Genomic DNA, 24723 nt, shown 5'->3' with positions numbered 1-24723 from the left:
CAAGCTTTTTCATAAGCAATGGGCACAAAACTTAAATACAAAAGCATATAGTGAAATTTCAGTAACTGAATTGTTATGCATTCAATTGAATCTTTATCAATAATCTTTATTAAAAACTCAGCATTTTCTATAAGAATCAATACAAAGAATTATTTCTTCCATCTGAATTCCACCCCCTCCCATGTATCTGCTCATGGACACTTGAATATTAAAGAAAAAAACTATACTTTCTGTAATTTTCATAAATATAACAAAATTCTGAAATTTTTACATTCACATATTTAACATTAACTTCATCACAATGTTTGACAATATTAGAAACCCAGTGGAGAACCTAAACTATCCTATGCCTTGTTTACATAATTATTCACAATTCCAGAGTCTTCAATATTTTCATAATGCTGCCAAAATATATGTCCACTATTCTGCATCATAACAGTTCATACGCTAGTGGCATTTCCATCCTCATCTGTAGATGAAAACATTCAGATCAAATAGTCAAGATTTCACTGAAGAAACATAACCTGTCAGTGTGACTTCAGCAAAACCAACCACAGACTCTAGGCAGGGTTTCTCAAACTCTATACTATTGATGTCCTGAGCTGGATAACGTTCTTGTTTTGGGGGAGGTGAGTTGCCCCACCCCCAAAGATGTTTAGCATCTTCTATAAATTCTACCTGCTAGGTTCCAGTAGCACTGCCACTAGCCAGTTGTCACAGCCAAAAATATCCCCAGACATATTCAAATGTCCTCTAAGGGACCAAGTTGCCCCTGTTGAGAACCACTGGGCTGAGATAAAATGAATGAATGTGAACTTATGCTTTTTTATATTCTGCTTATATAATTTTCACTTCTTGATACAGTGAATATGACTGATCTAGATCTTTCTTTAAAGTTTATATTCTGTCTCTTAGGATAATCCTGCTGATTCCTGAATATATCTTAATTTAGGAAAATAGCACACTTTTTTTGAGAAAACACTATCTCTACATCATGACACTGAAAATTATTAAGAGTTCATCTTTTAAAAAACTGGCAAGTGACTTTTGTCTGAAACTTTGAATCCCAATATATTGAAATATTAGGTAACAGTATGTGAGTTAACATAAGTGCTGTTCTGCCAAAATGCTCAACCCAATGTTTTAGATTCCTGTTATTTCTGTGAGGTAGGCAGGAGTTCAGTGCTATGGATCACCAACAGAGGAGATTAAGGATAAATTCAAGAGCACAAACTTGTCATCAACAAAACATCAATAGATAACATGTGTGGCTTTCCCTCATTAGAGTATGTATGATTTAAAACAACCAAAAACAAGAATTTATTTTTTATTACAATATATTAAATTTTTTAACAATTTATTTTTTATTTATTTGAAAGGCAGAGTTACAGAGAGGAAAAGAGACAGAGATCTATAAACTGGCGCACTCCCCAAATGGCCACAATGGCCAGGGCTGGGCCAAGCTGAATCCAGGAGCCAGGATGGGTTCATGGGCCCAAGAAATTGGGACATCTTCCACTGCTTTCCCAGGCACATTATCAGGAAGCTGGATAATAAGTAGAGACTCAAACCAGTGCCCATTTGGGATACCAGCATTGCAGTTGGAGGCTTAACCTGCTGTACCACAATGCCAGCCCCAAAATTTTACCCCTATTTGGTTTTACCAAAAAATTTAGAAATTAAGATAAATTCTTCTAAATTAATACTATTACTTTGCTTTCTTAGGAACTCCATCTGGCATTCCCTGTGTTTATAAAAGTAAAACATTGATAGTTCCAAATGTCACAAAGGCATACTTTGTCTAAGGGAAAGTGGACAAAATTGCAAGTTGCATATTTCTTAAGAATACATTGCACAATCCCTTTGCAGTCAGGTAGGAGGAAACGTGATTTAATAAACCTGATTTTGATTTCCAAAATAGAAACATTCTACACACATTCATTTTGAATTATTAAATAAACAATGATAGTTAAAATCACACTCACCCAAACCAAAAACAGGATTATATTTCATTCATTAAAACATTGTAGAAATACTCATAAAATTTGCTGTTTACTTATAAATATACTGATTAAAAATAACATCTATACACATAATATATGAATATATAGTTCATTTAAGTGTTATATAAGTCTCTTTACTACAAGTAAGTGCTACTTCCTATTTTTTATTGTTTCTATTATCAGCAACATCTAAATATACCGAACATGGTTTCCTAAATAATGTAGATCAAAAAAGCACAAAATTATTTAATTATAAAACAAATGCATATATCTAAATATTTTTCTTTTAAAAAATATTGAAAAATTTTAAAAAAACTTTGAAAAATATCTAATGTGGATATTATAGAAAAAAATAAGTTACCAATGAAATCCTGTAACCAAACTCTTAGCTAAGAAAATAGCAAAACAAACAGTTAAGCAGCTTTGAAATTGCTAATTGAAATTTTAAAACATGGTACATATATTTCTTAAGTCCAGAACATTAAAAATATGGTATTTCCCTATGTAATTTAGCTCTTTACTAGATTCATACACTAGAATTTTGAGATTTCTAAGCACATGTACCCAAGTCAATTTAATGGACTGTTAATGATTGACATACAAAAGTTCAAATTAATAGTATTAAGTGTGATCATTGAACTCCATGGAACTTAATCATTTTTAATAATACAGTGTTTTTGGATCACCAAATCTGTAAATATCTACATCAATGGTATGCCTGTGGGTACCAGGTTAATGGGCTTTTATCACTTATAGTCTCCGACTTGGTGAGCCAGGATCAGGGGTGGAATGGTTCATTTCGAGTGCCTGAAGACATAGTCAAGTTCAGGGCAATGGAGGAAACAGGAAATTAGGAAGGCAAGCTCAACAAAGCACATAACAAAACCAAAGTTGTCAGGTCAGAAACTAGAAACGCAAATAAGAATCACAGTCTACAAAAAGCAATAAAAGCAGCCAAAGGCCAGGACCTTTGGAGAATAAGCCAAATGTCACCCAAAGACTTGGATAACTGGGTCCATGTTCTGTTCCAGATGGACCATTTCCCCATCCCCACCTTCCTGAGCCAGAATCAATTCCAAGTTAATACTGTGTCCTGGGCTGCTAATAGACCTAAACACTAAATCTGTCACCTTATTGCTCCCTAAAAATAGAGAAATGGCAGGAGGGAGAAAATTATGATTTTGGCAAACCCCAAAACTTATATGGTAGCATCAAAAGCATGGAAAATAGTTTCAGTAATGCCCAAATTTAAAAATATGCCTTTGACTATCAAGTATCATGTGTATGTGTACATATTAGCCTTTCAAGTTACATGTGATCATAAATTTCACAACCAAAGCTGCTTGGAATAATAGAGAAAGACAGGAAAATGTGAAGCTGACTCTCTTAACTGCAGAATAGCATCAATTAGTGCAGTAAAAGAAGAAAGGACTTTGCTCTAAAAAAAAAAAAAATGTATCCCCTAAAATACTCAAGAAAGACCAAAAATAATCCTAACTGGATCCAGTTATCTTAGAAAACATATAAAATTGAGACATTAGTTAGGATCATCTGGTTCCAGAGCTGCTTCACAAACGAGTCCCATTGATCTTGCCACTTTGATCTGTGAAGTTCAATTCAATATGGCTGAAGGCAGGATTATCAGTTCCACCATCTTCGACTGGATGAGATTTATAGCTTAAAACATGACTTTTCTAAAAGAAAACGTTAATATGGTGATTAGGAAAAAGAAACTGTTCATTCAAATAACTGTAATGTTTTATTTCTCTAAAGCAGCTTTTTAATCTACTGAGGGGAGAGTTATAAAAGATACGGACGCAGAAGACAGATTATATACCGTCCTTGTCCATCACTATTCAGGAAACAGGTAAAGGACTAACTAGTGTTCTACTCAGATGATAAAGTCCAGTTTCCTAATATAAGGTAAATGAAAGCCAACTTACTTTCTTAAAAATATCAAAATTAGATAAAAAGTCTTCTTTTGTCAGTAAGAACTTAGTATCTAAATTCTGTTTTCTTCCTCCTAAAAAGAAAAATACATTATTTACATTGCTAAAAAGATGCCTGGAACTATACAGTGATATTCTATCATACAGGCATTTAATTTTTGCACACTCCATTCTATGTATTCATAAAATATAAAAAGAGAAGCTTTTAAAAATTTTATATATTCATTTATTTGAGGTACAGAGAGATATAGAGAGAGATAGAGACAGAGAGAGCTCTTTATCTGCTGGTTCATTCCACAAATGCCTCTAACAGCCAGGAAGAGGAAACTCGATCCATGTCTCTCACAGAGACAGAACGCAATTACCTGAGCTTTCACCACTACTCCCAGGGTCTGATATAGTCACATATGGGAGGCAAGCATCTTAACCACTAGGCTAAATGCCCACTCCAAGAGAAACTTTTAAATCGTGCTTGCAACTGTTGAAATCTTTACCTAGTATATACTAAATTGATCTTCTGTATATAAAGATAATTGAAAATGAATCTTGATGAAGAATGGGATGGGAGAGGGAGTGGGAGATGGGATGGTTGCAGGTGGGAGTTTGGTTATGGGGAGAAAAAGCCACTATAATCCAGAAGTTGTACTTCGGAAATTTATATTTATTAAATAAAAGTTAAAAAAATAGTGCTTGCAGACTTAGTGCTACTCTCCATACCATTCCCTCTTCCTTCAGTCATTCTCAGTTCCTGCAGTCCAAAAATATACATTTTATAATATTATAATATATTACCATTTCTATATTACTGTGTACTGTATGTTATATAATATATATATGTATACATATATATAATATGATGGCTTTTAAATGTAGCCAACTGCTTCAACTAATATTCAACTACAGAAAAAGTCACCTGTCCCACAACAATTATGAAAACTGATTCAGAAACACCCTCCATGATCCACCAAATAAAAATCAAGCCATCTTCTTCTATTTCAGATAGTAAAGCTGCCTTTCCCCAGTTTGGTGGCTATAAATATATACCCATATGTATGTGAAGAAATGTACAAGGTTATGAAATGCTGAATAAATTATTTAAATGAAAATTAGTATGCTGATTATGCTCAATCTAAATATCTTCCCTAAGATTTTGCTTTTAAAAAAAGTCCTAAGAAAATAAATAAAATAAACATGTCCTTTGATTTGCTATTTGTAGATCAAAGACTATACTTTTTAAAACCGTGTATCTCAAAGAGTGATCCTTAAGCCACCTTTATTTAAATCATCCAGGAAATGTAGTTACAGTCCTGATTCCTGGGATCCATCCTGGACTTAAAAAATTGGAATGCCTACAGGTAGGGTAACAAAATCTGATTTTCATCATATTTCTTATTTTTTTTTAATTTAAGGTAAACAAATTTCATGTAATTCATATATACAGATTTTAGGAACACAGTGATATTTCCCATCCTATCCTCTCTCCACCCACACTCCCACCCTTCCTCTCTTATTCCCTCTCTTATTTTTTTTTTACAATGATCTACTTTAAGTTTACTTTATACTCATAAGATTAACCCTGCACTAAGTAAAGAGTTCAAAAAACAGTAAGAATAAAACACTGGTTCTCAACAGTAGAGACAAGGGCTATAAACAATCATTGAATCTCAAAATGTCAATTTCACTCCTAAATATTACATTTTTGGTACTCTTAGTTACCACAGATCAAGGAAAACATGATGTTTGCCTTTTGGGGACTGGCTTCTTTCACTAAGTGTAATCATTTCTAGTTGTATCCATTTTGTTGCAAAAGACAGGACTTCATTCTTTTTTATGGCTGAGTAGTATTCCATATTTTATATATATATATATATATACACATATATACATATATATATATACACAGACATATATACACACACCACCATATATATATGTATATATATATGTGTATATATATGCATATATATATGTATGTATGTATACCACAATCTCTTTATCCACTCATCAGTTGATGGACATCTGGTTTGATTCCATATCTTAGCTATTATGAACTGAGTTACAATAAACATGGGGTGCAGATAACTATTTCATGCTGATTTCATTTCTCTTGGGTAAATTCCCAGGAGTGGGATTGCTGGGTCATATGGCAGAACTATTTTCAGCTTTCTGAGATATCGCCATACTGTCTTCCACAATGACTCTTCTAGTTTACAGTCCCACCGACAGTAAGTTAGGGTACCTTTTCCTTCACATCCTCGCCAGCATTTATTGTTGATTTCTGTATAAGAGGCATTCTAACTGGGGTGAAGTGAGACCTCATTGTGGTTTTGATTTGCATTTCTCTGGTTTCTAATGATCCTGAGCATTTTCTCATGTGTCTGCTGGCCATCTGAATTGCCTCTTTTGAGAAATGTCTGTTCAAGTCCTTTGCCCAGTTCTTAACTGGGTTGTTTGTTTTGTTGTTGAGCATTTTATAGATTCTGGATATTAATCCTTTATCAGTTGTAGTTTGCAATAGTTTCTTCCATTCTGTTTGTTGCCTCTTCACTTTGCTGAATGTTTCCTTTGCAATTCAGAAGTTTCTTAGCTCCTGCATCAAATTTCTAAAGTAACCATAATACTCACTTAAGTGTGAGAGCCATTACTTTCATACAAGACTTTTAATTATGGGGATTTCTTCTGTTCTGATAATAGGATCACCTTTAATTCATTCAACATTATTGAGGAACTACTGAGGGACAGAGGCTCTGCTAGGTGCTGGAGTATAAACAATTATTCACTCACAGCTCATGGTCTCCTTAGGAACCTATGTACCCCATCTTACTGATGAAGAAACAGACTCTTGTGCATAGTAAAGAATCAGGTGGAGGTGAAATGCCAACCAAGACTGTATGGCCTGAACTGTTATAGATTTCTGGTATCCTATTGTAGGTTCTAAAGTATATTTTCCAAGGAACATCAGACTTGTATTTTTCTGTAATCTTTTTTGATGTGCTCATGCTGCTGTGGAATAGAAATAAGTGCTTTACAAAATTAATGAAGTTGAAGTATTTTCATCATTGGAAGATGCCTGTTCACTTGGGTTGTGCATCTTCTTTTAACACTAGAGATGCAGTCATATATGGTTATAAGAATCAGCATTCATAGTGTGGGTGTTTGGTTAAGATGCTGCCTGGGACATCAGCATCTGGCACGTCTGAGTTTAAGCCCTGTCTCTACTTCCAATGCAAGCTTCTTCCTAATGAGCATCCAGGGAAGCAGCAAGTGATAGCTCAAGTAGTTGAATTCCTTACACCCAGGTAGGGACCTGGAGTGATTTCCTAGCTCCTGGTTTTGGCCTGGGACAGCTCAGCTTGAGCTCTTGTAGGCATTTGGGGAGTGAACCAGCAGGTGGAAAATCTCTCTCTCTCTCTCTCTCTCTCTCTCTCTCTCTCTCTCTCTCTCCGCCCTCCTTTCTCTCTTCCTCTCCCTCTCCTTTTCAAATAAATAAGATTTTTTAAAAGAAGCACTTAAGAAGAAAAAATAAGGACTATTCAAAGAGAATGTGCTGGCACTCCACTTCCTTTCAGAAAAGAAAATAGATTAAGAACAAAAAGTCAGACAGTAAAAAGTTACAGGTTACATGTATTCCTGATCTGAAATAGCGGGGTAAGTGGTGTGAAAAGTTTTAAATTTGTCTTAAAATGTATCTAAACAGACGAATAATCCTAATGTGCCACTGATTTTACTTATGAGATAAAGCATAATACTTTTGGACAAAAAAGAATATATTAAAATGATTGTTTGAAAGGTAACAAATTGCTATAAACCTTGTAAAATGTAAATACAAGAGTGACAGAAGTTTTAAATACAGTGCTATCCTGGTGCCAAAAATTAATTCATAGGAGTAAGATTCTATAAAGTGGCACAGTGCTGTTCACTCTGTTAGCTTAAAGCAAAAAACAAACAAACAAACAAACAAAAAACAGACGTACTTGGACAAAGTGAAGGTAGAATTTCTGACTAGTTATGACATTTTTGAAGAAGAATACAATGCAGCTTCCCCTAGTTGGTTGTGATGAATGCAAGTATGTGAGAAAATGCAGGTATCTAGGGAGCCCAGTATGTGTACCAACTCCATACTAAGTACCCAGGTCCAAATCACTAGGATCCTCACCTGGATTCCTGTGATTGCCTCCTACCTGCCCTTATACCCCCATAGATTATTTTCAAAGTGGATCAGAGTGCTCCTTTTAGAATTATTGGAACATAATTGAAAAAATATCCACATAGTAGACCTAAAAGACAAAGATGGAATATAGAATAGACAAGAAAATTAGAGGAATTGTCCAAGATTCAACTAACAAAAGTTTCGAGGAAAAAAAAAAAAAACACAGAAAAATAACAGGAAGTTGTGAAAGAAAAATTTGTTGATGCCCAGAAATGAAAGACAGAGTCTTCAGATTGAAGGGGCCCTACTGAGGGCCTCGGGCAAGGCAGGCATTGTGAAAACGGGTCCCATTCAAAGAGTCCGCAGGTAGCATGGCATCTGTGCTCAGCAGCAATCTAGTAAAGCCAGAAGAGAACTAAAACATCTCAGAAAAGGTTATTTTTAACAGGCCTCTCTAAGCAACTCATCAGTCCAGCATAATGTCAAAGAAAAAGTTATCAGACGAGCAGTTTCTGAGACCTCTGCTCTTGTCCACCATTTCTCAAGAATGTGCTACAGGACAGGCTCCTTTCGATTAAGCGAGTAAACAAAGAATGAAGAGTCATGGATTTCAGGCAGGAGGCAACACAACACAAGAGGGAGGCCAAGAGAATTCACAGAATGAGGACAAAAGGAGTCCAAGAATAACACTTCTGTAGTGATCCCAAGCAATAATTTATACTAGGTGTATTATCAAGTTGATATTTAAAATACATCTTAAAAAGTTTACAAACATTTAAAAAGCCTTCACACTATGTCTAGACATAATTATTATTTTTCCTTGCATGTATATATTTCTTTGCAGTGTATAAAGAATTTATATAGAGCAATGGAAAATTCACAGCATAGGATTATTTTAAAGACACAAAAACACTTTAAAAAGTTTATAGAAAAAAAAATAAAATTAAAAGATAATTCTACTTTGCTGCAAAAAAAAATCTGAAATCCATGCAGATTTTTTCATAATGCACATTTTCTGTGAACTTTTTGAAGTCCCCTTGAATGTGTGAAAGCCCTAGCACTTTGGTAGCTACACGGGGTTTTGTCAAGCATCTTATTTTAGTCCTGCAGCAACCTGTGAGGTAGACAAGTCAGTTACTGTTATCCTCATTTCACACATAAGCTAGTCAAGGCTCAGAGCAGCTGTGTGCTTCGCCCAAGTCCAGGCAGCTATGAAACATCAGAACCAGCATTCAAGTAGAGATGTTTTTTTCTGTCTCAGGTCTAGGTTTTCAAATTTCCCATCAGTAAAATGGAAGAAATAATTAAGCCAGTTGTTAGCAGGATCATAATAAAATGCATAAGTGACTATAAAATAGTATAAAACTGATACAGAGATAAATACAATACTAGTATTCACTTACCTGTTAATAAACTGATAAATATCCCCACAAATAATGCCACCAAAGTTCCAAGAGTGCTGAAATACAGATATGATATAGAATACCAGTTATCCATCAGTGGAGTCCTAGGAGACAGGAAAAATATCACTGTGAGATTTCAAGTAGTGCTGCTAGCAGTTACAATTTTGTGTCAATGATACTCAGAGCAAAGCCAAAATAGAACATTTAATAATGTTTTTAATGTCATTATCTGCCATCTTGATTTTAGCTTATTGGATCAGGAACTAAAAGTATGACTTCATCTCGATCATATATGAAAATACTAAAGTGTCATGCTTATTCAAATGTTCTGGGAGCTGATCTTGTCACTGGAATTAGCTTTAAGTAAGGTAAAGAGGTTCCTGCTCATATAAGTTTTAAATTCTAATGGAGAGAGAAATATAATAAATAAGTAAACAAATTAACAAACATCATAATTTCCACTGGGGAAAAGTGCTGCAAAGAAAATAAAGCAGGGCTGGTGCTGTGGCATAGCAGCTAAAGTCACCACCTGCAGTGTCAGCATCCCGTGTGAGTGCCCGCTCAAGTCGCCAAGTCTCCACTTCTGATCCAGCTCTCTGGTATGGCTGGGAAAGCAGTGGAAGATGGCTCAAGTCCTTGGGCCCCTGCACTTGTGTGGGAGACCAAGAAGAAGCTCCTGGCTCCTGGCTTTGGATCTGCGCAGCTCCACCTGTTGCAGCCATCTGGGGAGTGAACCAGCAAATGGAAGACCCCCCCCCACCCCCGCATAACTCTGCCTTTAGAATAAATAAATAAACCTTTAAAGAGAAAAGAAAAGAAAGCAATGTGATAATGACATCGACCTCAATGGAGTAGAGAGGAAGTGACTACAACACAATGAGTAGTTGGAGAAAGCCCTCGGGAAGAAATGCTATCAGACCTGAGACCTGAAGAACCAAAAGTCCTTAAAAAAAGCCTCCCAAGGAAAGTTAAACACCAGCTGACCAAAGCAGAGTAAAGAAGATGCAGAATGGTATGAGATGAGAGATGAGCTCCAAGGGACTTCCTGTGTGAGTGGGTATGAGTTGGGATTTCACTACAGACAATGGCGTTCACAGTTTTTTAGGAGTGGCATGATCTGATCTGTTTCTAAAACAACTGCTCTAGGTCTCCATTTTCACTTTTGATGAAAAAGTAATCAGATGGTTGATTTAGACCAACCATCCTGCCAAGAACAACATATAAAAACTAGAGAAGAGGCCGGCGCCGTGGCTTAACAGGCTAATCCTCCACCTTGTGGCACTGGCACACCGGGTTCTAGTCCCGATCGAGGCGCCGGATTCTATCCCGGTTGCCCCTCTTCCAGGCCAGCTCTCTGCTGTGGCCCGGGAGTGCAGTGGAGGATGGCCCAAGTGCTTGGGCCCTTGCACTCACATGGAAGGCCCAAAAGATGCTTCTGGTTCCTGGCTTTGGATAGGCCCAGTTCCGGCCATTGAAGCCAATTGGGGAGTAAACCAGCGGGTAGGAGATCTCTCTCTCTCTCTCTCTCTCTCTCGCTCTTGCTCTCGCTCTCGCTCTGGCCCTCTCTCCCTCCCTCCCTTTGTCTGTAACTCTGCCTCTCAAGTAAATAAATAAATCTTTTAAAAAAAAAAAAAAACAATTTCCTTGCTTCTCTCCCCTCAGAACTTTACCTGGTCAAATGTCTCCTAAAGATCCCTTTTCACTCATATACAGCTTACCTGCCTGGAATCCCCCAGAAGTCCCACTGGCAAGTATTCTCATTGCTGAATTCAATTCAAGACATGAATTGCAAAACAATGCCTATATATAATAATATTCCTTCTCCTAGGACTGTGTCCATTTTAAGAGGGAGATACCATGTCTTGACCTAAAAGGGATGATTCTTTAAGGATGTTATTCTATGCAAGTTGGTCCTGGGGCAATATTTTGGTAGCAGTGGCTTTATACTGGTATTCCTTGAACATATCCATGGGATTTGTGCTTTAAGGTTAGATTTTTACATGTACACTAAAGGAAACCTTGCCCCCCCCCCCATATCCACTATACAAGGAAACATTCATCTAACACTAGGTCTACAAAAAAAGTGTGCTACATCAGTGAAAACTCTAACAGGAAAATCATAGCTGCATTTCATTGCTATTGCTAGAAAGATATGGAATCTAAAACAGAATGTATAGCAATTACTCAATAAACTTAGATAATGTAGCTTTGGCCAATAAAACTATCTTTCAAAGGCAGTATCAGCAGTATTTCTTTTATAATTGTGTTTTCATTTTAAACATTTTTTAAAGACAATTTTTGATGCAGCTGGAGCTGATGTTTGATAGGGTTTACTCACAGAATTTCTTTCATTAATAATCAAGTAGGTTACCAAATCTGTAGGTAAGGGATAAATTTATACAAAAATGAAAATATGGTATTTTTTGCTATTGCTGAATACATCATAGGGAGAAAGTCATATGGGCTCTATCATTTCAGACTTATGCAAAACTACAGTGTTAGAAGACAAAGCAATTGGATTTCTCTACTTGTTGTGTAATTTTTTAAAATATGGTATTATGACCTCCGCCTTGCGGCGCCGGCACACCGGGTTCTAGTCCCGGTCGGGGCACCGATCCTGTCCCGGTTGCCCCTCTTCCAAGCCAGCTCTCTGCTGTGGCCAGGGAGTGCAGTGGAGGATGGCCCAAGTGTTTGGGCTCTGCACCCCATGGGAGACCAGGAGAAGCACCTGGCTCCTGCCATCGGAACAGCGCGGTGCGCCGGCCGCAGTGCGCTACCGCGGCGGCCATTAGAGGGTGAACCAACGGCAAAGGAAGACCTTTCTCTCTGTCTCTCTCTCTCACTGTCCACTCTGCCTGTCAAAAATAAAAAATAAAAAAATAAAAAAAAATATGGTATTATGACATGATTTAATACCTTTCAGCATTGTGTACTTGAAAAGCACTAGTAGAAAATGGCATTTCTGTGGTTGTCATCAAATTAGTGACATTGTATGTGCTGTTACAGCCAGAGGTGTCAAGGTGTAATGGCACAGTTCTCTCAGGAAGTGGAGGATAAAGTTGAGCTCCAATTCCAACCCATAAAGAAACAACAAATCCAGACATCAGACCAACAAGTGCCCCCTGCAAAACAAAAGAACTTTTTAATAGAAAAATAATAGTTTTCTTTTTTTAAGTTTTATTTAATGATTGCATTTTTTTCATAGATACAGCTTTAGGAATACAGTGGTTCTTTCCTCCATTCCCACCCTATCCACCCCAACTCCCATCCCACCTCTCTATCCCTCTACAATCTCTTCATTATGGTTCATTTTTAGTTTGACTTTATATACAGAGGACCAACTCCATGCTAAGCATAGACTTCCACAGTTTGCACCCACACATACACACAACATATAGAGCACAGTTTGGGAACAAATTTTGCAGTCAATTCTCATAGTACAACTCATTAGGAATGGAGGTCCTCTATAGGGAGTAAGTGCACAGTGAATTCTGTTGTTCCTTTAACAATTAACACTCTTATTTATGATGTCGGTGATCACTGCCAAGGCTATGGAAGTTGGCTGCCAAGGCCATGGAAGCCTTCTGTGACCATAGACTCCATCGGTATTTGGACAAGGTCATAAGCAAAGATGAGTACAGAGAAGAGTACATCCTTCTTTGATGGCCCTTTCTTTCCACTGAGGTCTCACAGAGATCCTCCGTGTAGGATATTTTTTGCCCCAGAGTCTTGGCTATAGTTTTCTTTGAGATGGAAATTCACATTAGAAAGTTAAGTTCAACATGGTCCAAGATAAATTCACCAAATTTCCATCCTAAAACTACCTTTTTTCACAAGATTTCTGCCTCTTCTCAAGAGTACCATAGACTGCTGGGTCCCCAGCCTGGAGCCCTGGAGATTATGTAACCCCATTTTTTTATTCATATTCCTAGCTAGCCAATCATCAATTCCTGCTTATTTTTCTTTTCAGAGGTCTCATACTTCCCCTTCTTTCTACTCTGTTTCCATGGCCAGCACTCTGCTCTGGCCTCCTTGTCTCCTCACACCCAGATAACCACAGAAGCCATGTAGCTGACTCCAGGCCAACTGTTCCCTCTATTTTACTTAATCTGAAAATTAATGGAATGCCATATGAGCTGCAGACTATGAAGAAGAAAGAAAGCATAGTCAAGTTTACCCTCAGAGTTAACAACAAGCATAGCTGCAATTGTGCTGCCAGATAACTAGGAGGAAACTAGCAGGCAGTGTTGACAAATAACGCAGCAAGTGCATACCACCAAAACATGTCTAGAAATCAAGTGAATGCAGAAGGGAGCTTCTGGCCAGCTTTCCCCTCTGAAGTCATCTGAATTCGCAGTCTTTGGAAACTTATGTCCTCCAGCTTTCTCAGCAGTAACCCAGATATTCTGCCAGCCTTTAAATGTTTTAAATCCTAGGTCCAACAAAAGCTCACCTCCCTATGGGATGAGCTTTTTCTCCTCCTTTAGATATCAGGTAGCAGGGGAAATAGAAATGAAATCGCAAGGTAGGCAGAAAAATGGAAAGTGAAAAGGCCACTGGTCAGATCGGGAGATGGATGCTAGGGACAAGAACTGTGAGCTCTTTCACAAGTTATGAATTCCTTGAGACCACAATTAAGTTTCTTAAATTTTGGTACCCTGGAGCTTACTACAGTATGACAGGTATAGTAGGAGCACAAGTCAATTTTTTAAAATAATATGAGGTTGGAATAGCAAAATGGCCAACTGTTGACAAGCCATGCTTAGCTTACTTTCAGCATTGTGCATTGTTTGATCAAAGCTCCACAAAATTTAAAACTCTTGAGGGCAAACATTTAGCTCTCTTCTCCCACAACAATGGCCACTCTATAAATACTCATTGAATGAGTGAATGAGGAAGGAAGAATAGAAGGAAAAAGGCTACTCCAAGGGAAGGCAGATAACCTGCTGGTGAAAAAACTTGGATATGGTAACGAGGTATTTCCTATGGCAGGAATAATAGGATCTCTCCCAAAGAGCATGTTGGACCTAGTTAGTTTCAGCTCTTCTAGAGGCTACTCATAGTGGCAACAATTACAAAAATTGAAAGTTGATCACTCTCTCATTTTTCAGACTCTCAAAAAACCTCTATGGTTTCATAATTCAGTATCTAAGCAAACTTCAACATTTTGGGGTAGACACAAGCCACTCTTTTTCACTGTGGTTAGTTTCTACAAAACTAGCTTCTCATATGACCCTTCATTATTATTAATAATGCTAGCCTTTATTGATATCTGTCTTAACAATTACTAATGCCTTATAAGGAAAACAGAACTTTGAATATGAAGTCATCATTCATTAGTTATTCTATGAATGTCTGAAAAACTATATAATACATCACTAACTTTTTCTGAACCTCATATTATACCAGGACTGAGCTGGTGTACTTTCTCCTAGATTTCAGAAAAATAATTTCTATTTCATTTATTCAAAATAAAATTTAGCATTTCTAAATTAGATATGTCTATTTAGAAGAACTATGTAGAGATATTACTTCTTTCTTGATAATATTCCCAAATATGACCACCCCTTTTGGGCTAGCACTATGTTGTGGGAGGTACAGCTTTAACTATTAGCAGCAGAAACTTCTGGTCATGGTGGTGAAAATCACATTGCTTCTCTACATTGTACTGTTGATATTCATGGGAATCCTTGACAATATTGCTCTTAAATCTCTCCTGTCTGAGCCTGTTGACCTCCTCCTTTAAATCCTAACTACTAATTCTTAAGATGGGCAGGAAGACAAATATACAAAAACATGACTCCTTGTGAATATTTAAAATTAGACTCTTTAGTTATGGCAGTCTCCATTTAGCTTCCCACATGTGGAGTTCCAGTGCTTAGTACTTCATTAACACTCCACCAAAGTCAAAACTAGTAATTTAAGTCATTAAGGCAAGACATGAATGAGAGATCTCAAAGGAACTACATCTTTACAACTGTGGAAAAAGTGATGTAAAGCCACTATTATAGTTGGCAAAGTAACCTTTTTTACATATTCTTCTTTATACTCACAATTGAGTTGGCAAAGGGAACCATGATGCCCAAAGAAAACAAGCCCAGAAGTGGTCCACCAACCATTCCAAATATGCTGAGTGCTGCCTACAAAAACAATACAAAGTCAGCAACTGGCAGCCCCAAATCCAACCTGAAATGTTTTGAAGTAAAATTCATCAGGATGAAGATTTAAAGCATTCAGACTTCTGAAAATCATAGTTTCTCCATGGCAACTCAAAGAGGTAATTAGAAGTTGCAGCCTTCTGTTTCTCAATCTCAAATATCCATCTGTTCCTTCAGGTATCCTCAAAAAAGGCAACAAAATGCAAAGATGATAATCCTGAGACACTGGCAGAACCCAAATGAATTTAGAAATCAAGACTACTCTGCTCAGCTTTGTTCCTGCTGACAATAATAGATCGCAGCATTACTATGTGGGTTAGTAGTCTCAAAACACTCCTCAAAACCAGATTGTGCAAAAGCACATTCAAGTGTTCAGAGACAGCAATGAAACCCATTGCCCATTCCTGATTTGGTTCCCGAATGATGGCACCAGAATAAAAATATTCTTTAAAAGATAAAGATTGGGGCTGCACGCTGTGATGTAGCGGATAAAGCTGCCGTTTGCAGTGCTGTCATCCTATATGGGTGGTGGTTCAAGTTCCGGCTGCTCCACTTCCAATTCAGCTCTCTGCTATGGCCTGGGAAAGTAGTAGAAGATGGCCCAAGTCTTTGGGCCCCTGTACCCATATAGGAGACCTGGAAGAAGCTCCTGCTCCCAGCTTTAGATTGGCCTAGCTCCGGCCATTGCAGCCATTTGGGGATGAACTAGTGGATGGAAGACTGACTCTCTCTCTCTATCTCTGCCTTTCTGTAACTCTGCCTTTCAAATAAATAAATAAATCTTTTTAAAAAAGATAGATTGGTCAAATCATAAAGAAATAAACATAAAATCTAATTAGATAATTCTAACATTTACTTTGAGGTACAAAACCCAAACCAGGAGAGGGGGAAAGATTACAATGTGAAACATGAAGATATGTAAAAATCTCCCATTTTCTGGTGTTTTTTTTTTTTGACCAGCAGAGTGGACAGTGCGAGAGAAGGACAGAGAGAAAGGTCTTCCTTTGCCATTGGTTCCATTTTCAACACGTTCATGTTCCCAATAATCATCAGTTGCCTAGTGATTAAGAATGTACAGAGCCATAAAAGAAGGGTCTGAGACATTTTGGGTTGTCAACAAAGGAAAGAAACCTAACAGAATAGGGTGAATGAATCAAAGAGAATATATCAAGTCAAGAAAAATGTTAAAGGGTATAAAGTGCAGTCTTTATATAGTCATCATTGTCAACATCATCATCCTCATAAAAAGCCTACCTTGTGGATTATGGATAGGAGTTTCAGTATTGATGAGACAGAACTTATGTTTAAGGAAATTGTGAACTCAAAGATGAGTAAGTTCACAGTGGAGTCCAGTAAAAAGGGAGAGGGGACTACACAGCAAGATAGGAAAGACGTCAGATCTCATGAAGTAAGTTATGACAGTGTGATCTGGGAACCAGTTTTGGAGATACAAGGAATATACTCAAAAACTAGATCTGTCAGAAGAAATAAGACTTTGGCCAGAGATGAAACAAGAAGAACTAGCTTTGAGTTATGGCAGCTCTACTAGAAAATGTCACTGTAGAGAGTCAAGTCAGAGCTGATATATGAAAAAAAGGGGGAAATTGATCACAATAAGAGCTATAAGCAATAATGCAGACTCCAGGGGAAGTACACTTGGGAGTTTTATTGATTATGACTTAGGTGTATTGGGCAAGCATAGAGCTTCTGAACCTAATTCATTCATTCATAAAATCAGGGGTGAGATCAGACTACTCTAAAAACTAGTGTGCCTTAAACAACCAAGCCAAATAAAACCAAGCTTTAGGACTGAAATAAAATCTTAGAGGATCCATTATTTTCCCAACATTAACTTTGAGCTTTGTGGATCATGAGGAGATCTGGGATTCACCAAGGGGGAGCCCAGGTAGCCCGAGAAGTTTTAGGGAGGAAGCACTTTGGATTATCAGACAAGTCAGCATTTACAAACCCATACTGAAATAAGTGCACTCATGCTGAATTTGTTAAGGGTCATCTTTGTCCTGAGCATTGTAGTCGGTGCCATGTATTTCATATAGTGTTGAATAACAACATCATTATCCTCATCTTCATGAAATGACAGACTTTTGGGTAAAACAGACTTTAAATAAATAATTGCAGTAAAGTATGATAGTGAATATGCATTAGGAAGTAGAAGGTACTCTGGGAACATTTAGCAAAAAATAATTCAAACTTATCCAGGTAACAGATATTTCTGAATAAGTAATGTTTAAGCAGCAAGTTTAAGAATAAAAAAGACTTAAACTGTTTAAGAGGTAGAGAGGAAGACTGCTTGAAGCAGAGGCATGTCCCTGCTAAAGGCTGTGAAGTACACACAACATCCAGAAAGATCGATCCGTCCTCTCCATAATAACTCCTCCAATACAAAAAGTACTCTCTATAAAAAAACTTAAAAGTTAGCAATTTCATGGGAGGTGAAGGATCCTTCAATTAAAAAAAAAGAAAATGATTTTGCATATTTTACATCCAAGAAAATGGAGTCAACATAGTTTTCTCAATTCATTCTGCTAATAAGATAAAAAAAAATATTGAGCGTTCCATATAAAATAAGCATAAGAAGACCCTGAAAGGTGGGGAGAACTCAAACTGACTAGGGACCCTGGGACCTGCACAGTGACACAGTGGTGGTGAGTTCTCTTAGCTTCCTTTTTACTTCATATATCCAAGTCCTAGGGTTGAGGAAGACAGCCAACCAGAAACTCCAACAGGCACAGGACAAAAAAAGAGGAGGAGAAGGAGGAGGAGAAGAAGGATGAGAAGGGGGAGGAGGGGGAGGAGGGGGAGGAGCAAGAATAATAAAAAAAAAAAACTAGCAACAAACACTTGTTCTCTCCTAAACAGAGCCAGAAAAGGAACATCTGGAAAGGATAGAAAACACATAGACAACAAATGCTTCATCTACCCAATCACCACAGAATGAATCATTGGCCTACCTACTCCCTTGCCAGCAAAGGCCAAGTAGGGAGCCTAGATTCAATCCCCACAGTGTACCTGCTGGGTATAGCCCCAGGAGGCCTAGTGGACAGTCAAGACTATCACCATTGCCCAGCAGTATTGAGGCCATGGTGTCAATGGAGACCTTCCTGTCACATTCCAGGATTCTGCATGGTTGAGTGGATATCTCCCCTTGGGTTCACTTTGTATCAAAAATGAGTCTTAGACATCTCAATCAGATTATTCTGACAGTACTCATAGAAGGACAACAGGACCACACCAGTAGCATGGCTCAGATATAGTCAACGGATCACGTCTCCATCCAGAGATCATTCTTAGAGTTTGGGGGATCTTCCCTCCTTTTCTCAATCTGTATTTAGTCTGAGTTGGTTACTAGGCATTTATTTCAGACAGTGGGTTTAAGCTACTCTTGTAAAGGTAAGATTTGTTCTAAGGTTTGTGAGAATAGTACCTATGCTGAGGTAGTCTTGTCTCCTGGAAGTCCCTGGGCCAGGATTGTAAGTCCCTGGGTCAGGGTGCATCACAAGCTAAGTGACACAGAATCAGTTCTGTGAGAAACTTGTATGGGTCCTATGGCTACCTCTAAACTTGTAGTCACCATAGTGGTACAAGTGTACACTGCATTCTACCACCTAACTCTGAAGACATCAATAATCTAGAGACTGCTTAAGCTTTTAGTATGCTTCATGGTCAGCCAAATCTCAAGGTATGGATCTTCTGTAGGAGGGTGATGAGTAAGTGATGGCATTCACAGAACAATCTGGTGGGAATTTAACCACATCATTGGTTGAGAGAGCAGAGTAGGTCCAGTCTTCAGCTGAAATTAGTGAAGATAACGATAGTGGGGTTCAGCTGTGGGTCTGTGGTAGCCTCACCAATGGCAAGGGAAAACTAGTTGGCAGGTGGTAACCAGTGTTGATTATATAGAGTAGATGAGTGGTAGAAGGTTGGTGGAGGCATACCAAATTAAATTGCTAGATGCTTGGTGAGTGGCTGAAATGGCCCCACGGTGGAGACTGGCAGTGACCCCAATGCCAAAGAACTGGCCAATAGGTCTGGAGAAGCCACAATTTGATATGGGCTTCAAACCACCAAGAGAAGCTAAAGGCAGTAAGAATGTTGGGGCTTCAAAAACAATTATATTCAGATATAAAAGGAGTTGAATGGACTTGATCAGGCTTAGAGTTGCATGGTAGGAGAGCAATGGCAGACTGCAACGGGGCAGAAGGACCAGGAGGACTTAGAGCTAAGTGGTAAGTTCTGAAGTCATGTCGAAGATGCAAATGTTTCATTTTGAAGATGGTCCAGTCAAGCCAAGGTTTTGGGTCTTTTCCATCCCAAATGACTTCCAGAGACAGCAGATGCTTCCAAGAAGGCACAAGCTGTAGAAACAGTGGTGAAGTGGCCCAAAAGACTACTGGGCAAATTTACCAGTAAAGGCATTACCAGGCAGGTAATACCTACCACAGTTGGGTCAGGCTGTATGGCCTAGGCACAGGACAAGAGTTTTAAGAGTGGAGTTCATCTTTCAGCAAGTGGAAAAATTTGTGTTCAGCCGCCCAGATGGATAAGCAGATGAGACCTGCTAGCTAAAGAATGATCTGGAGGACTTCCTAAAGCTTTCCAGAGACCAGCCAGTTTGGGAGGGTGTGCTTCAACTTAACTGCCAGTAGAGGTCGCTTTGTCCTTTCTGTGCATGGATCGGGGAAGGAGGCAAACTGTTGGTGGGATCACTTTATTGGATGATTGTGCCTAGGTATTTTTCAGGGTGATAAAAGCCTACAGTCTGATTAACTTCGGAGGCTGTGACCCTCAGGGCCAGGGGAGATGGTATGGCCCGTGGTGGGGCATCCCCAAAAATCAACTGTGAAGCATGTGGGCCCAAGACGGTCTGTTATGTTCAGGGCTCCCCAGGGCATCCCTGTTTGGTGGGGTGGTGGCTGCATAAACCCACTGATCATGCCTAAATGCCTCAATAGCTATTTTTCTCCCTCAACAAAGTGTGCAGGTCACTTTCAGCCCTTGGAATTAGTTAGAAGCTCGTGCCGGTGTGGGCTGTTCACCATGAGCAATCGTTGCAGCAAAGAGCAGGAAGAGCTTACCTCCACATGCTCTGTGCCCAGGGCCCCATCTGGCTCCTGAATTAGCTTGACAGGATCTTTAAGTAATGAACTGATCTCGTTGACTTTGGAGATAGATGCCAGCTGTTTATTTCTTGGCCCAGGAGTTGCAGATCAGGTACATATGGTATAGCCAGGAGGTGCTTTTCTCATTAGTTCCCTGCATCAGGTCTTTGAGCAGGCTTTGAATTTCTGTCCACATCAGGAGTCATGACTCGTCAAGGACTTCCTTGGGACCCAGGATGCATTCTGCCTCATCCTAGCTGGTTGTGGAAGTGGCAGATGCTTCACAATTGTGAGTCAGATGGTAGCTGGTTATGCTGACAGGGCATCCAGCAGTCACCTGGATCATGCCACAGCTCACAGGACTCTGGATGGACCAGGCAAAGTGACTTGACTCTAAAGTCAGCCCTTGTGATTTGGGCATGTTGCCCATGAGCTGTTGCCAGCGATACCCAGCAGGCATCATAAGTTGTAGCACATCCCTTGAGAAGCCACACTGTCTCATCAGGAGTGTGCAGAGGGAGATGGCAGTGATGTGCCCTTTGATGATTTTGTGGACTTTGTTGGTGGTGCTAATCCAGGGGTCTACTGGTGGACATCTTATAATTTCCTCATCGCTAGGCAACAGTACATTTACCTTCTACAGTTAAGATTTATCTTGACATTCTCAATCTGTGGCACCATGGTGCCAGGAGCCTTCCAGGAGAGAAACACAGCCGCTAGCTATGTATAGGTAGCTCCCCTGACATTATTACCATCCTTCTCCTTGTTCCACCTTATGCCTCACCTCTACTGGGGACCAAAGCAGTCTTAAAAACAACTGTAGAAGACTTTGGTGGCAATTTCTTCAACAGACAAAACACAGGTAGAGGGTAACAAACAGGTGAGAAAGCAGAGTAAAAACCACCAGAGCTTCTGTGCAGCGTTCCATGAGGCTTCACCCAATTTCTCGATCACAGCCAGCCCTCAGTCACTCTCTCCATATTCTCTCATAGAAAAGTTTGTTACTCATTTGCTGACTTACTTATCTTCATTGCCAGCTTCATTTGGTGGTTTTGATTGGTCTTAGGTAACCAACATCCCAGGGGTGACTTCTCCACCCACCTTCTGTTTGCTTCATGTAAAGACTTAAATACCATCTGATGTTTAAGCAGTGCTCTGACAAGACAGAGTGCAGGAGCAGAGCAGTCATGTGGGCTAGATACAGTCAGGCAGTCAGATGACTGACAGAGCTGGAGGGTCTCTATCCAGAAGCCATTCAGAGTCTAGGTTATCTTTCCCCCTCCTTTATACTTATATTCAATATAGGTCAGACACCAAGTATTTCTTTCATATAGGGAGTTTAAACTATTTTTGCAAAGGTAATCTTGCTAAAGGTTTATGAGAGTTGCATCTATAATGAGGTGACCTTGTCTCCTGGAAATCCCTGGACTAGGTTTGGAAATGACCTGGCCAGGTTGTGGCATAGGCTAAGTGACACCAAGTATCAGTGCTGCAAGGTACTTGCATAGGTTTCGTAGCTATCATTAATCTTATAGCCATGATACATCTACAGCACAGTACACAACCCACCAGGCATAGCAAGGAGCTCCTCCCTTAGTGTCATTAAAAGCCAATGGGAGGCCGGCTCCGTGGCTTAACAGGCTAATCCTCCACCTTGCGGCGCTGGCACACCAGGTTCTAGTCCCGATTGGGGCGCCGGATTCTATCCCGGTTGCCCCTCTTCCAGGCCAGCTCTCTGCTATGGCCCAGGAAGGCAGTGGAGGATGGCCCAATTCCTTGGGCCCTGCACCCACATGGGAGACCAGGAGAAGCCCCTGGCTCCTGGCTTCAGATCAGCACGATGCGCTGGCCGCAGCAGCCATTGGAGAGTGAACCAACGGCAAAAAGGAAGACCTTTCTCTCTGTCTCTCTCTCTCTCTCACTATCCACTCTGCCTGTCCAAAAAAAAAAAAAAAAAAAAAAAAAGCCAATGGGAAACCTGAACTTCTACCCCCACATGAGAATAATGAGGCAGCATCCTCCCTCGCCCTACCAAAGTTGTGTTTAGGCCAGCTAAACCAGAAGGTATAAGTAAGATCCAGACTTTCATCACATAATATGAAATGCCTAGATTTCAGTGAAAATTCACTTTTCATAGCAAGAACCAGGAAGATCTCAAACTGAGATTTAAAAGACAATCTATAGATGCCCAAGTAGAGATGACAGAGACACTGGAATTTTTTGACCAATATTTTTAAGCAACCATGATGTCAACTGGAACACACTTGGGACAAATAAAAAATGGAAGGCTTCAGAAAAGATATAAAAACCTCACAGAAAGGAAGAAAATATAAGTAAGAGACAAATGTTCTCAGATGAAGGAAAGCTAAGAGAATCTGTTGTCAGAGATCTATCCTAAAAGAAAGGTTAAAGGAAGTTCTCTAAATAGAAGGAAAATTATAAAAAGAAGTAACCTGGGAACATCAGGAAGAAAGAATATAATAAGCAAAAATGTGGGGTAAATATAATTAACTTTTGTCTCCTCTTGAGTTTTCTACATTAAGTTTGACAATTGAGGCAAAAATTATAACACTATCTGAGGGAATAACTGTATTATAGAGGTAAGGCTTGATATTTTGTTCAAATGGGTAAAATGACAAAAACAATAATTATGTGTGTATGGATGTGTGTGGTATGTGTAAAGGAATCACTAAAAATGCTATACAAAGAGATGAATATAAAACAATATAGATAAATTAAAATTGAATTCTAAGTAAGGTTTAAGCACTCCATAGTAAGGCAGAAAAAAAAATAGAACAAACAGAAAAAAAAAAAAAAGGTTACCCTTAAACCCTGATGTACCAATAACTACAGTAAATATAAATGGTCTAAATATACCAATAATAAGACAGAGATTGGCAAAATGGATTTTCTTTCCAAAAAAAAAAAAACCAACTTTTTTTTTTAAAAAATGCTGTCTACAAAAAACTCATTTCAACACATAAGAATATAGGCATATAACAATATAAGCAGATCCAAAGTAATGGATGTAAAAAGATATCATGCAACCATTAATCAAAGGAAAGCATGAATAACTATATTAATATCAGATAAATTAGACCAGAATAAAGAAAATTATCAGAGACATTTTATAATGACAAAAAGGTTTGTCCTCCAAGAAGCCATAACAATTCTAAAGGTAGTATGCACCAAACAACAGAATTGCAAATACCTACAAAAAAACTGGTAGAAAATAGATAAATATACAATTATAGTTGGAGAATTCATCATCCACTCTCAACAATGGATTTAAAAAAACAGAAAACCAGCAAAGATACAGAAGAATGCAACACACAACAGATATGTAAACTCATAAATAGACAAATAGTAGAAAATAGACAAATATATAAGATAGGAATTTCAATAAATGGTTTTGACTGGAAATACATCTGGGGTATTTCCAACTTAAGTTTCATACCTTATACAAAAATCAATTCAAAAATATACTGAAACATAGATTGTAAAACTCTGAACTTCTTGAAAACAAACAGGAAGGATCTTCTTGATCAGGGGCTAGGTAGAGTTCACAATGTCTACACCGAAAGCAGAATCCTTAAAAAGACTATATGATAAACTGGACTTCATCAAACTAAAAATTTACTCTGTTGAAAGACCATGTTAAGCTTAATTTTTTAAAAAACAAATAATTCAACATTAATGTGGGTTAAAAAAAAAAAAGGAAAGAGATACTTTGTGGAAGAAGATATTATTGATGGCAAGTAAATACCTGAAAAGAATATTCAACATCATTAGCCATTATGAAAATGCAAATTTAAATCACAATGGGTATCACTACACGCCTATAATAATGGCTAATATAAAATATTGTGAAATTATCAAATACTAAAGAGTATAAGAAAAACTGGACCATTCATTTATACATGCCGATGGTATGAAAATG

At 38.4% G+C, this 24723-nt stretch overlaps 1 protein-coding gene across 1 annotated transcript in view; it reads right to left on the bottom strand.

Moving 5' to 3' along the window:
• Positions 1-3571: 3571 nt before the first annotated feature.
• The window catches only part of SLC5A8 (solute carrier family 5 member 8), a 56160-nt gene continuing 35008 nt past the window's right edge, over positions 3572-24723 (bottom strand). Inside the window, exons 11-15 of the mRNA XM_062201996.1 lie at positions 15559-15645; positions 12422-12627; positions 9506-9609; positions 3947-4026; positions 3572-3697 (exon numbers count right to left, since the gene is read on the bottom strand). Coding sequence (XP_062057980.1) covers positions 3572-3697; positions 3947-4026; positions 9506-9609; positions 12422-12627; positions 15559-15645 — 603 coding nt within the window. The remainder of the gene's footprint in view (positions 3698-3946; positions 4027-9505; positions 9610-12421; positions 12628-15558; positions 15646-24723) is intronic.

The sequence above is a fragment of the Lepus europaeus genome, chromosome 10 (assembly GCF_033115175.1).
Source record: "Lepus europaeus isolate LE1 chromosome 10, mLepTim1.pri, whole genome shotgun sequence".
In the NCBI taxonomy this organism is placed as follows: domain Eukaryota; kingdom Metazoa; phylum Chordata; class Mammalia; order Lagomorpha; family Leporidae; genus Lepus; species Lepus europaeus.
This window is presented reverse-complemented; position numbering and strand designations above follow the sequence as displayed.